The sequence below is a fragment of the Empidonax traillii genome, unplaced genomic scaffold (genome assembly GCF_003031625.1).
Source record: "Empidonax traillii isolate 1590-97213 ecotype Southwest subspecies unplaced genomic scaffold, ASM303162v1 scaffold152:size925058, whole genome shotgun sequence".
Lineage (NCBI taxonomy): Eukaryota > Metazoa > Chordata > Aves > Passeriformes > Tyrannidae > Empidonax > Empidonax traillii.
The window spans coordinates 428732-442974 of record NW_020955345.1 but is presented as its reverse complement, the minus strand read 5'-3'; the positions used below and the strand labels follow the sequence as shown (position 1 = coordinate 442974).

The following is a 14243-nucleotide window of genomic DNA, read 5'->3' as shown; positions in this document are numbered from 1 at the left end:
TTAAGACACTCTTCCTATGCCATACTTGAGAACTTACCACAGGGGTCACTGAGAAGGTGCGTTCCCTTTCCTACTGACAAAACACTATGAATTGTTCTTCGTTTCTGCAATTCCTTTAATTTAAGCGATAGGCAGAGGCAAAAATCTCTACTGTTTAGGATTGGTTTTCTTCCTGTTGTTCTGAGTTTGGTTTTTCTTTTGCGGGGGGAGAAAGGGGGGTTGTGCCCAATTTTTATATAGGCAAGAGGGGAGAAACAAAGTCACTATCATGAAGCGAAGAGTCATACTAAATTAAAAGACAACAAAAAGAATTAATACTTTACTTCACAAATATCCCCTATAGATCATATCTTTTAAGGCTTATGATGCTTACACAGTTTGTTGTTTGTTTAGAGTACTCTACTGTTTTATATAGGAGCACATGAAAGCCAGTTTTACTCAAAAAATTCTTCCATCCCCATGTTAAGTTTTGCTATTAAAAAAAAAAATTAAAATTCGTTGAAGTCCTGCGGACAAGACTCTGTCCGTGAACAATCCCTCAGGCCTGCAGAGCACAGAACTGCTGAAACACAGCCAGAATATGGTGGTCCAGTTCAGCTGTAAACAGGAGGTTCTCCAGGGTCACCATGTACTGCTGGATTATCTGGTGGTGCTGGCAGATACAAAAACAAAAACAAGACACATACCTTTACTGTTTTCCTTTATATTTATATAAGAACAGGCAGAGAAGTCAAGACATGTAAGAATCGCAAGCCAAATATGAATTGTTTAGCACATCTAATTTCCACAACACAACATAATGCAGAGCCACTACCAACTGTGAGAACAAAGCCTGCACTGAAATCCTGTCTGAAGCACCACTGTGCTCCCTGCAACTCCCGCATCCTGAGCTGCGTGCAGGGCACAAGTGTTGTGTCACTGCAAGGACCTCGGGAGAATCATGGTATTTCCTTTCCTCTGAAGACATATCTACTATCAGGGAAGGGTTTACCCCAAGGGAGAATTATACCCCCCCCTCCCATTATTCAGTGTCTCTTGTGCTCGCACAGGTACAGCTTCCTGTATCCAATCACTTTCATCCAGCCACCTATGCTTGTTAACTGATTTAACGCAGAGCCAAGCATTCAGAAATTATTTTTAATAAATGTTTATGCACCTTATTAAAAGGTGTCCTGCAACAGTTTAATCCACTCACTTAAAAGATATCTATTTCAGCATTCTTGTCCATTCACAACTTTGCCCTTACTATAAACACGCAGCCAAGCGGGACTCGGCGAAACTCATAATCGTGTCTTGAAATATTTTTGCAGTGTGCTTTCAGTCAGGGAATTAGTCAAGGATCAGTCACTCCACCGGACTGTGGCAGAGGTTTGGCCAGAGCCAGAGCCATGACCGGGCCGCACAGCAGCCTTTAGAGGAGCCGTGCTGCTGCCACCTACTGCTGCTGCCGCCGCGAAGCGCTCTGCTCCCCGCCCACGGAGCTCCCCCACCCAGCACGGCCCTGCCCACAGCCCTCCGAACCCACAAACGAGGCTCACCTGCAGGAAGATCTGCTGCAACCTCTCTATACAGCTCTTGTACCAAGGTGTAAACACATCAATCCCACCGGTCTCGCAGCGCACCAAGTGCTCCGTTAACAACATAATGAAACGCTGCAGGAGGGGAAAAAATACCCAAACTTAGCCTCATCGACTGAAAGCAGAATCCTAACCTCAGGTAAGAGGATCTGGGGGCCAGACACTTTGAAGAGCAATGTGAGAATAATTATTGTGCTTGGCAAACACTGAATTTAGTAAGGAAATAAAATCCAGTTACCTTCTGGTTGTTCAGGGAACAATGCTAGCAGAACTAAGCACTGCTCAGAAGCAGTCTATGCAGAAGGATGATCTGCACTGACTCCAACCCACAGTAAACCCCCCAACCCCTTCCCATATTCTTATTCCAAGAGGAAGCCCAAGATGCAAGTGATGCTGAAAGCTTATAAATCCAGCAACTTCAAAACCTAAAGTAAGAAGAGACTTTGCCCATCATTACCTGGAATATGACAAGGAAGAGATTCTTCTGCTCGCTCTGGGCTGACTCCACCTTCTCCTGCAAGCGCTCTATCTGCTCTTCTAGTGGTCCATCTTCTCGATCAGTGCTTCGGTCATCATCATCATCGTCATCATCACTGTCTCGCTGTAAGTGATGACAACATAGGATTAACCAGTAATATTGACTACTTGTGGATGCTGTTAATGACCTCTACTTCCACATGTGAAAAGGTCTGCTGAGCAATTGAAGAGCAGCACAGAATTCAGGGTAGAAAGTTGGAAGGAAAAATGCCAATACGGGAAAGCCCTGGGAAAAAAAAAAAAAATTAAAAACCGAGATTTCAAAGAAAGTAGAGCAAGATGCAAGATTTATCAGAATTCAAGGGTGTTCCTCTAGGATGGTGACACGGCTGACAGCCCAGCTGGGCTGCCTTTACACCAATGCATGCAGCATGGGCAACAAACAGGAGGAAGCCGCTGTGCTGCTGGGAAGTTATGACCTACTTGCCATTACTGAAACTGAGGGGAGGAAGGAGAGGATTGCCCTCTGCATCAAGGGTTGGATTGAGCGTGAAGAGCTGTCTTTGAAGAACAGCCATGAGCAAGTGGAGAGCCTGTGGGTAAGAATGAGACACTGAGGCAACAAAGGGAACCTTTTGTTTGGTCTCCATGTCAGGCCCCTGAACAAGAAGAGCCTATTGAAACCTCCTTGCTCCACCCACAGGAGGCATCGCACTCACAGGCTCCTTTCCTGCTGGGGGACTTCAACAACTCCTCTGTATGCTGGAAAAGCAGCTGCAGGCAATCCTTGAGATTCCTGGAATGTATGGAGGATAACTTCCTGACCCAGGTAACAGAGGGGATGTGTTACTGGATCTGCTGGTCACCAACACAAGTGAGCTAACTGAGGACATGAAGACTGGAGGGAGCCTGGGCTGCAGCAACCATGTATCGGAGGAGTTCACAGTCCCAAGGGATGCGGGTAAGGCAAGGAGTAAAGTTAGGCCCCTGCATTTAAGAAGGCAGACTTCAGCTCTCCAAGGAGATAGTCAGTGGGATCCCCTGGGAGACTCCCTGCCCTTGCAGACAAGGGAGAAGAACAGAGTTGGCAGATCCCCATAGACAGCAAGAGCTAGAGATTCCCAGGAGTAAGAAATCAGTCAAGGAAGGCAGATCAGCATGGCTGAGTAGAGACCTGCTGGTCAAACTAAAAGGAAAGACGTAAATGCACAAACAGTGGAAACAAGGACAGGTAACTTGGGAAGAGTATAGAGACAAAGTGTGGTTGTATAGGGATGGGGTGAGGAAGGCCAAGGCAAAGCTGGAACTGAATCAAGGTTCCAGCTGAAGGTTCAAGGAATAACAAGGAATAACAGCAAAGGCTTCTACAGGTATGTCTACCAGAAAAGGGAAAGCCAAGGAGGTGTGTGTCCCCCCCAAACAATGCTAGTGAACTGGTAACTATGGATGAGAACACTGAGGTTCTCAACAACATTTTTGGAAGTCTTCAATGGCAACACCTCTTCCCACACTTCTCCTGGGGATGTACAGCAGGATGGGGACTGGAGAGGCAAAGTCCCTCCCACTGTATGGAAAGATCAGGCTCATGACCACCTGAAGAACTTGAACAGACACAAGTCTATGGGAGCTGATGAGATGTCCCAGAGAGCCCTTAGAGAGACCTTAGAGTCCTGGCTGATGTAGTTGCCAAGCCACTCTCCGTTAAATTTGACAAGACAGGGCAGTCAGGTGAAGCCCCAGGTGAGTGGAAAAGAGGAAACACTGTACCCATCTCTAAAAAGGGTAGAAAGGAGGACCGTGGGAACTACTGATCTGTCAGCTTCACCTCTGTGACTGGGAAGATCACGGAACAGATCCTCTTAGAAGCTGTGCTGAGGCACAGGGACGACAGGGAGGGGATTTGGGACAGCCAGGACAGCTTCACCAAGGGCAAGTCCTGCCTGACCAACCTAGTGGCCTTCTGTGATGGAGTGACTGCATCAGTTGACAAGGGAAGGGATACAGGTGTCTTTTATCTGGAATTCTGTAGAGACTGACATGGTCCCCCACAACATCCTTCTGTCTAAACTAGGGAGACATGGATTTGATGAGTGGATTGTTAGATGGATAAGAAACTGTTTGGGCGTTCACATCCAGAGGATAGCAGTCAACACCTCAGAGTCCCAGTGGAGATCAGTGACAAGTGCTGTCCCTCAGGGGTCTGTACTGGGAGTAGTGTTAATTAATATCTTCATTAATGACACAAACAAAGGGATCGAGTGCATTCCCACCAAATCTGCAGATGACACCAAGCTAAGGTGCAGCCGACACATCTGAAGGATGAGATGGCATCCAGAGGGACCTGGACAAGTTCAAGGAGTGGGCCTGGAACCTCAAGAGGTTTAATAAGACCAAGTTCAAGGTGCTGCACTTGGGTTGGGGCAACTCCCTTTATCAGCACTGGCTGGGGATGAACAGATGGAGAGCAGCCCTGCTGAGAAGGACCTGGGGGTGCTGGTGGATGAGAGGCTGGACATGACCCAGCCATGTGCACTCACAGCCCAGAAAGCCAATTGTGTCCTGGGCTGCATCCAAAGCAAAGTGATCAGCAGGGAAAGGGAGAGGATTCTGCCCCTCTGCTCTGCTCTGGTGAGACCCCACCTGGAACATGGTGGGGTCCAGCTCTGGGGTTCTCAGCACAGGAAGGATATTGACCTGGTCAGAGGAAGCCACCAAGTGGATTAAAGGGATGGAGCACCTCTTCCATGAGGAAAAGCTGAGACCATTGGGACTGTTCAGCCTGGAGAAGAGAAGGCTCCCAAGTGACCTAATTGCAGCCTTCCAGTACCTGAAAGGAGCCACATAAGAGCTGGAACAGGACTTTTTACAAGGGTGTGTAGTGACAGGACAGGGGGGAATGGCTTCAAACTGAAAGAGAGTAGGTGTACATTAGATAAAGGAAGAAATTCTTTCTTTGAGGGTGCTGAGGCACTGGAATAGTTTGCCCAGAGAAGCTGTGGATGCCCCATCCCTGGGAGTGTTCAAGGCCAGGCTGGACAGGGCTCTGAGCAACCTGTGGAAGCCCATGGCAGGGAGGTTGGAACTAGATGATCTTTAAGGTCCCTTCCAACCCAGGCCATTCTAAGAATCCAGGATTTGAGGGAAACACTAGTGAAAGGTAATACCCCTGCTAACTTTATCATTAGCAGGTTATGAACACCTTTTTAAAAAAATATGGCATAGATTTTTTTCAAATTGCATGTACTGCAGCAGGGCAGGCAATTCATTGACTGAAAAGTTTTGAAATCTCAGGGCTCCAAAAAATAGTGCAAGAACTCAAAACAATCCAGCTAGTTAGCACAAAAGGAGGGTAGAGACTGTTAGCAGTTTGGTTGAAGTGGTGATTCCCTATATTCATGATCAGAAATTGTACTCACAGACTAGAAAGGCTCAGCATGGACCTACGTGGATATACTACATGGATCTACTAAGAACATGGCATGCTCTCACTGCATCAAAACCAAAACACAACATCACCACCACCCACAAAATACACAAAAGTACCAGCCTTGGAAGCTCAGGGAATTAAGTCTCAAACAAGACAACAAGGCATATGGGGAGGAAAGGCAGAACCTGATGGATTATTGTCAATTCAAGCACAGATACTGCCTCGGTCTCTTATGATTGTTTCTACGAAAAAACATCCATAAATTAACAGCTCAAAAATTCAAATATTTGTAAAAGAAGCATGTGTAACTTGTGACGAATACAGGGCCGTGTGTCAACTCACCTACTGCATAGGAAATGAAGCTCACAATCAGAGGACAGGTATAGTTCCAAATTAGCGTGGAAAATGAAGATGACTTACCACAGCAAGTGAGAATTTAATTTTATTCTCTCTATGGGAACTTGCCTTTTCCCCATCTACAGAGGTTTTCTGAACTCAAAACACTGAAGGACCAATAGAACCCAAGAGAAAGGACATAAAAGCCTTGGACTCATTCCACAGTAAGGCAATCCACTTCGTGCTGGAGACATCAAAACTTGATGTCTTACTTCCTCTAAAAGGAATGGTCATGCAGCAGAGCAACAGTCTGCAGAACTACTCACTGTTGCATACAAATGTTTCTTCCTAGCATAATACTCACTTAAAGTACTAAGTAATATAGAGCTGCAGCAAGAGGCAAGTGCAGAAATTAAAACACTGGTATATTTAGAGTTGCTGAAGAAGCTCTTTGCCTCACAGTAAGATCAGCGACTACACTTAGGCCTTCACTAATGGGCATTTATTAACTGCTCATCAATGCAGGCTGAGGATGCAGGCAACTAGCGTGGCTGTTGCTGTGAGTGGAGGAAACAAGATGAAGGAGCTGGGATGAATTGACACTGGCAAACTGAGTTATTAGCAATCTCTCAACAGAAGCTTCTGGACAAATGACTGACTTGTGCAGGTTTCTTCAAAAAACATCAGCCAGCCCCTCTCACTTTTTGACATTATCCTCACTCAAAATTTTGGAGCTAGCTAAGGGTTTTATGCAGCTAATCACACTTGAAGACCTCAAAGAAACACAGAAATTCTCTCTTGATTTCTGCACATCAGCATATTTATAAACTAACTAAATTCTGTCATGACTAAGTTCTGCATTCAGCCATGCTTCCTTGGGCCCCATCTCTTCCAGTTGCCACAGAAGACACTCACTCACCCCACTTTATTGTCCTTCTTGGGACAACAGAACACAACAGCAGCTGCTTCCTCATCAGTTTGCTCTCTATAGTAATGCAAGATCATGCAACTGTATTCAGAAAAATAAGCTGGAAAAAGGAAGTGACATGCCAGTGTCAGAATCCAGCAGCATCCATCAGAAGAACAGTAACAGCCAATTCTCAGTTGCAAATAGCTGTTTCTGTGCACTTCTGCATGAAAGCCACAAGAGCACTCTTTAAACAGAACTTACCACAAATAATTTGTAACTGTTCTTATTGTTATCCAATAAGGTAATTGGAATGCAGATTAGAAGGCAAGTGGAAGACATGCTCATATTGGAAAAGAAACTTGTGAGAGAGAACTTGAACAGAGCAAATACATATGAACTCCCTTAAAAGATTTTACTAAATTCTTATGTTTACAGCTACTGTTAGAAAGGTGGACTGAGAATATGCACCTAGTTTTTGATATCTCAGTGCTACAGATGACCACATGCTTCCTGATGAACCACATTCATTCAGTCCTACCCAAAACCAACTGTGTGTCTGTCTGTCTGCATGCAGGTTTGCATAACTGCGTTTAAGATTATTAAAATTTACAAACAAGTTACTCACTCTTTTGTGCTGCCTGGCCAATCTTGCCTTAGTCTCCTCCAGTTCTTTGTGAATCTTCAGGACATGCTTATTCATCTTACGAATCGTGGAGTGTAAGATTTCCCAGATATAAAACCTAGGAAAGACACAAGGCTCAAAACACTATACTACACACTGCCCCAAGACAGAAAACTAAACACAGTTTCATACAGAAAACTGTAACTGGGGGAACTTAAAAAACTTAGTTTCATTTCATACACACACTGCAAGACCATCAACACCTGATGACTCCTTAGATGAAACAGTTCTCCCATTCTCAATATGCGGTGTACAAGTTACACACCTCAGCCAAAGACCAGGAGCACACCAAGGTAGCAGCTATATAACACACAGCAACAGGTTTTGTCTAGAAGTTCCAGTGCTATTCTACTTAGGCAGGCTTAGATACCATTTGCAAAATGACATGCTAGCAACAACCTTGTGCTGTCATGTAAACATTCATACCCAAACTTAGAAAGAGAGCCGCTAAAGTATGTATTTTGTAGAAAGAGCAAAAGCTGAATTGTACCTTCTTCCACTACTGAGTTTCCATAGATTAAACAATGTACTGGCAACCTCAAATAGCAAGTCAGAGACAAATAACAAATTCTTGTTACCTAGTAAAATCATGTGCAAGCTCTGAAGAAAAGATCCAGTTTGCTACTGCAGCACAGTCGACAATTTGTGTCCGAATCATCTTGTCCACAAGCACAGCAATCATCTATATTTTGTGAAAGACAATACACACACAATCTGTGTAAAATCTTCCAGCCTCAGACAAAACCAGAGATGCTTTGATGCAACTCTACATCAGTGGTATCAGTGGGTAATTTCAAATACTTTAGGAAGCTGGGTAGTCTAGCCTAAAACATTTCAAAGGAGGGGATCCATACAAATTACATAAAGCACTGTTCTCTTGTTAACAACCTTACCTACTTCTGAAAGCGAGCATCACTCTTTGTTAACACACATATTTCCATACAAAAGCAAAACACAAAAGCATCAGAGTTGGAACTGAGGACTTAAGAGACACAAGTCTTAGTATTTGGCATCCAAGTACTCAAACCAGAGCACATACACCTATCAGGTCACCATAATGAAGGAGCTACTGTTAGCCCACCAGCCTTGAACTGCGACAGCCTTCAAATGTGACACTAAAGCTTTTCTCTCTGGGGCCTGATAACTTCAGGGCGGAGCCAGTGCCCTGTAGTCAATGGAAGGGCTCACTTGCTGCGGGCACTGCCACGATTCTGGGGGAGCTGCAAGCAATGCAGCAGGCAACTGCAGAGGAGAGTAACTGACTACACAAGTTGCAAGCTGTTCAGAAAAAAAGGCTTATCTTAATTACTCATGTGACTGAATGCCACAGTATCTAAGAACTGCAGCCTGCACTGTATTTATCCTTACAACCACCCGTTGTCAAATAAGGAAGTGTAACAAAGCTCCTTTTAAGGAAGGAAAATTAAAATAACTGAATGAATCATACAGAGGACTCAGCACTCAACTTTCAAGTCTCAGGATAGCATCCTATGCTCTATTTGTCTTTCTGCATTGCAATGAAGAATTTCTGATTACTTAGCCTGATCTTCCAAGAAACACACATCTAGGATTTTGAGAAAATACTTAATATCAAAGTTTCTCTTTATGAAGTTACCACCACAACCTTGGTTGTACTTCCAGGGACTACTGACTCCTGTTGTTAAACCACTACCTGCAGCACAGATCACTCTTCAGTGCTACATGCCTTGTGAGTACTGCTGGTAGCCTGATCAAAGGACGTTCCCATAGACACGGGAATAGGGTGAGCAGCCTAAAAACAGACTCTGCCTGCTGTCAAGGCGCTGTTCCTTCTGTGTGACAACCTCCTTCCTGAGGTTGTGGACTCAGGAATGAAAAAAAAAGGGAAGTGCTAGATCAGAAACAAAACACTGAACTGCGAGAGAAGAAAATTTAACTTTAACTTCTGTGGTCAAGTAGAACAGCAGACCTGCCTTACTTTTATACTTGACATTTTTTAAAGTGATCTTGATTTATTCATAAAAGTCTAACATGACTATTTAGTCTGGGTTTGAAACCTCCATCTCAGTTTGGCCACGCTGCAATACAAAGGAATGAAGAGGAAGCAGATACAGATATTAGATTGCAGTAATGCAATTTCTTCTGATCCAGTTAAATGGCAGTAAAAAGTAGGTCAGACTGTAAATGTCACACATTCAAGGTCACTAAAATGGGTAGTAACTTCAATATATGAAAAAAAATTCCTCCCTTTTCGATATTTTTAAGAGAGGTAACAGCCTGCACAGGTATCTCCACCAGGGAATGGACCACACGTCCAGTAGCAGATGCAAGGATTATCCCTGGTTCTCAGTGGCATGACTTCTTAAAGCCTGGTCTTTGCAGCTGCGAGGTACAGTCCACTTTCCAGCACTGAAGTGGAACACAAACACACCAGTAAAAAAGACATGAAATAACTAATGCAGGCAAATTCAGCCTGAGTTCCTTATTTATTTCTATTTATAAAAAAATGACAGCTGAGGGAGAAAGCAACTGCTGTGAAGAAACTGAACAGTTTATACAACTGAGGCATTTTTTTGCAGGTCTTTTAGGGTGTTATTTCCTCTGGCTCAAGAATGAACATAGTCACAGCACTGTCAGACTGATCTGTTCTGAAACAGCCACTACTGCAGCTCTACTCACCCTGCCCACACACAACAGTGACTCCAGCATGAGCTTTGTGTAATAACTGGATGGCTTTCACTAGCACTTGATGAAAAAAAAAAAAAAACAATAACACAGCTCTAAAAAACTCTAGGTTTCCACATCTCTAGGAATGTGGCCTGCTTTTGATACGAGATCTACATCTTATTTCAATTTACATATCTATGCTGTTTTCCAACTCTGAACAAAAACATGATTTTTGGCAAAAGTTATTCTCTTGTACAACAAACAAACAGCGTAGTATGAATCTGAGTCATAATGAAGCCTTTGCCCTCTCACAGTGAACCACTGAGGAAGAAGCAGCATCATTGGTGGTATGTACATTATGTTCAGCCTTCATTTCAGACAGTAGTGACAACATTAAATACAACCTCCTGAACTTTCCTTAAAACAACAACAGACAAGTTACAGGATATAAAGCAAATTGTATTTTTTTTTATTTACATACCACCTCTGTGAGTTGAAACACACAAAGATACTTGACTTTCCAGCCTCTTACCTGTGGATGATTCTTCCAAACCTCATACACAACCCTTAGCACATGGAGTTTCCCCTCATCACTTTCAGCAAGGGTTTTGAAGACTTCATGAAACCTTTTAAGAGATACAAGTAGTCAGCTGAGGGATCAGGTCAGAAGAGCAGCAGATATAAGGCAAGTGGTTTAGATTGGCCAAAATAAAATTTTGTGACTGTCTGCTGCACTTCTTGGACAACTGTTCCCTGGAAAACATAACCATCCTTAGCTAAAATAGACTACAAAGACACAGCACCCTCTAAAAGTAACTTACATCTTAGTGGTGAACCTACTTCCTGAAGCGGGGCTACGTTTCTCATACTCTTAAAAGCAGGAGGCACTTTCATGCTTCATGTGCTTATCTATACACAGCTGGAGCAAAATTTGCTGCCTTTTGAGACCTTCCTCTTGACTTGTGTTTCCATAACTTTAGACACTTATCCTGAGTGCCTCTTTTTGAAGGAAATGCTGCTAAAAGCCACTATTTTAGCAGTTACGCCGACTGCTACGGAGCACTCACAGCCCAGCTTATTGTAATGAAACGATAAAGGGTAAGAGGCTCTTTTTGATCTCATGGCTGCTGCTGATGGTGTGCAGCAGTGAAAATACCATGGGTCTGAGCACTTGCATCACCCTGCCTCTTGCACTCCTGACTGCAGGTTACTACCTGCAGCTTCCTATCAACAGCTGCTTCTGCAGAGCTCCCGGGTGCATGCTTTTGGAACAGCTTTATGTATCTTTAGGGACAGACACAAAAATAACTCATTAAGATGCATGAGACTACCTTTCGTGTAACAAAAGGCTTGAAAGCGACTCCGAAACAGAGAGGATTAAAAATGTTATTTAATCCAATTTTGCTAAAAATGGTGCAGTAAATTCTTTATGAGCTCCACCATATCTTTAAGGGATGAACTCTAAAGTATTTTAGGATGGATTTTATTTTGCTTTGGTAGATAGACAGAAGGAGTTTACGGCAGATTGTTTTGAAGTTTCATGTTTTCTTTTTCTTTGCTTTTATACATAAGTAACTGTTCTAGGATCATATTCATAGTCCAAGATATTGGTGGTGGCAGCCATCCAGTCATTCAAATGTAAGGAGAATCCCTTGTTCCCGACCATAATCAGCAAATCAATAATTGTAAAGTGAAGTAATTTTCCAAACCTGTCTCTTTTGTTTGACTTACATCACACGGCTGTAATGTATACATTTCTGCTAATTCCATTCACATATATATAATCTAGGATTTACACCACCATTATTACTTCAGTAAGCAGTGTCATTAGTTCTAATCATATCACATTGTGGAGCACCTAAAACACTGCTAAAGCTTGCAGCCCATTTCCTTTATCATGCATTTCACTATCAGAATTGACACTTCCGTAAGACCCAAAACTGACAGTTCCGTAAGCCCCAAAGTAATGCACATAACACTTACTTTGCCAGGGCACTGAAGGAGTGGCTGAAAGACTTGGCAGCTAGGTGGAGCAGAGTCTGAACAAAGACTTCTATTTTCAGAGGGTTGAAAGAAAATCCTTCACCTGCAAGTTATTTAAAATTGAAATTAATAAGTACTCCAAGTAGAGCATGTAAGCTACTAATAAAACTGTACAGGTAACTTATGGTTTTAGCTCATTTCACAAAAGGGTTCCAACAACAGGGTTTTGGAGGGCTGATCAGGTAGCTAGTAAAGAGTCTTCCAAAATGTGTAGGTTTTCAGGCTCCCATTTCACCACGTAGAAAATGTGCAGGAAGAATTCCAGGTCAGTGAAGAAGCCATCAGAGGCACAGCCACCCTACCAACATGTAGCAGCACTGATGGACTGCAGCAGAGAAAGTCAGCACAGGAAACTGCAGTTGTGCATCAAGATGAAGGCCTGGAAGGCCATAAAAAAGGGAGTGTGGATGAGGAGACAGGAAAGTAAGGATTACTAACCAAGAGAGGCTGACCATTTGGGATATGGAAAAGCCCAGCAAGCGTGTATAGCAAATATGGGTACTAGGATGAATGGTGTCAAGTCCTGTCCTGTACCTGCAGCTACCTGCAGCTGAGGACAGGCAGGAGGGAGAGCACTAATTAATGGGTAATGCCCAAAGCAAATCAGGAAACATGACAGTGGATCCCAGGGCAAAAAACCCCCACCAGATGGTTGCTGCTCTCTGCCTGCATGACAGAACACTTGCAAATATTAAAGAAGCAATGAAGTAGTCCCCATTGTTTAGATCACTTCTAATTCTCTCACACTCCTCATTCCATAAAATATGCAGGCTTTAGGAATCAGTGCTGCCTTTGGCTGCAAAGCTAAGGAGAACGTGAGCGGAGTCCCACTGTGAGTTTTCATCTGTGGAAGATGACAGCGGCAGGCTGGCTGTCTTATCTGTTGTGGGACTGCACTGAGGGGAGCGATGCTCTGAGGGCAGAAGTACTGAATTTCAGGGGTGAGGATAACAGCATGAACTGCCCTCTGCTGCTAGGAGGCAAAGGGAATGTTAAACTCTTTAATTCTGTCAGTACTCACAAGAAAACACACTCCAAGCAGCAGGTTACTTCTGTTAGCTTAGAAAAAACAGGCCTGACTTAGCATGTAAGATGTTTACAAAAAAACCTAACAATGGTGTATTATTTCTATTCACTGAAACCAACTACTAGAAGGAAAAGCACACAGTTCTATTAACCACCATACTCACAGCTCCAAATCATGGCAGATCAATCCACACACAGGATAAATTACAGCCTGCCAGAGCCTAACAGAATATATCTTACCATCATCATCATCCTGGTTTGGATTAGGCACATCTTTTAAAATGCTGAAGATTTCATCATTGCTGGCCTTGTTTTTAATGGCAATTGTCAAACAGAGTGCCACAGTATATCCAGGAAGAGACCCTGAACAAAAACAAAGAGGACAAAAATATGTCAAGGCAACATCAGTTTGCCTCTCAGAGAAACCAGTACACTTCCCAGCTACACTTAAAAATGTCTCCAATATCGTTGTCCACATCAATATTCCACCAAATAGCTCAACAAGTTTTCTGGTCTTCACTTTAAATCCAAAACTTTGAGTAGAACCTTCAGAGTTGAGGTCAGGTAACCACTTTCCTGACTAAAGCTCTACTTCAGTTTCCACCACTTTTTGCAGAAATACAATACTTCCTCGTTTTCCTCCACAGTATCTGTGATGATGACACTTTCATGCTTAGGTTTGTATTTACACCCAGTAATAAAAAAGAAATAATAAGGCATCTCTCAATATTCATGTTGTCTGCTCCCTCTGTGTGCTTCTTTACATCAAATTTACTGGTAAACTGTTCTATTGTTTCATGAAGTTCAAAAAATAAACTCTCACTATCACTTCCATATGCTGCCTTTGGCATAATATTGTGGCCAAAGAGGGAAAATGGACGAATTATCCAATTTTAGACTTCTGGCAAATAACACTGCACAACACCACAACCACCTCAGCAACAGTAATTTCCCGTATCTGGATTTTCTTTTCTTCATAAGCAGCAGAGAGGATTTTATTACAGTGATCCAGGCTTAATATATATTAATTGCCCATGTGAAGCACATTCACCCATATGAAAATCATGCATATTTATTTCAGCTGTGTTCCTCTTAATGAAAACAACTGACATTAGGGCC

The 14243-nt window shown here is 43.1% G+C and overlaps 1 protein-coding gene across 1 annotated transcript in view; it reads right to left on the bottom strand.

The window, feature by feature from the left end:
• Nucleotides 1-202: 202 nt before the first annotated feature.
• Nucleotides 203-14243, bottom strand: part of NCBP1 (nuclear cap binding protein subunit 1) — a 31572-nt gene continuing 17531 nt past the window's right edge. The window contains exons 16-23 of the mRNA XM_027884672.1: nucleotides 13365-13487; nucleotides 12039-12141; nucleotides 10588-10681; nucleotides 7988-8091; nucleotides 7353-7467; nucleotides 2035-2178; nucleotides 1539-1652; nucleotides 203-652 (exon numbers count right to left, since the gene is read on the bottom strand). Coding sequence (XP_027740473.1) covers nucleotides 539-652; nucleotides 1539-1652; nucleotides 2035-2178; nucleotides 7353-7467; nucleotides 7988-8091; nucleotides 10588-10681; nucleotides 12039-12141; nucleotides 13365-13487 — 911 coding nt within the window. The 3' untranslated portion in view covers nucleotides 203-538. The remainder of the gene's footprint in view (nucleotides 653-1538; nucleotides 1653-2034; nucleotides 2179-7352; nucleotides 7468-7987; nucleotides 8092-10587; nucleotides 10682-12038; nucleotides 12142-13364; nucleotides 13488-14243) is intronic.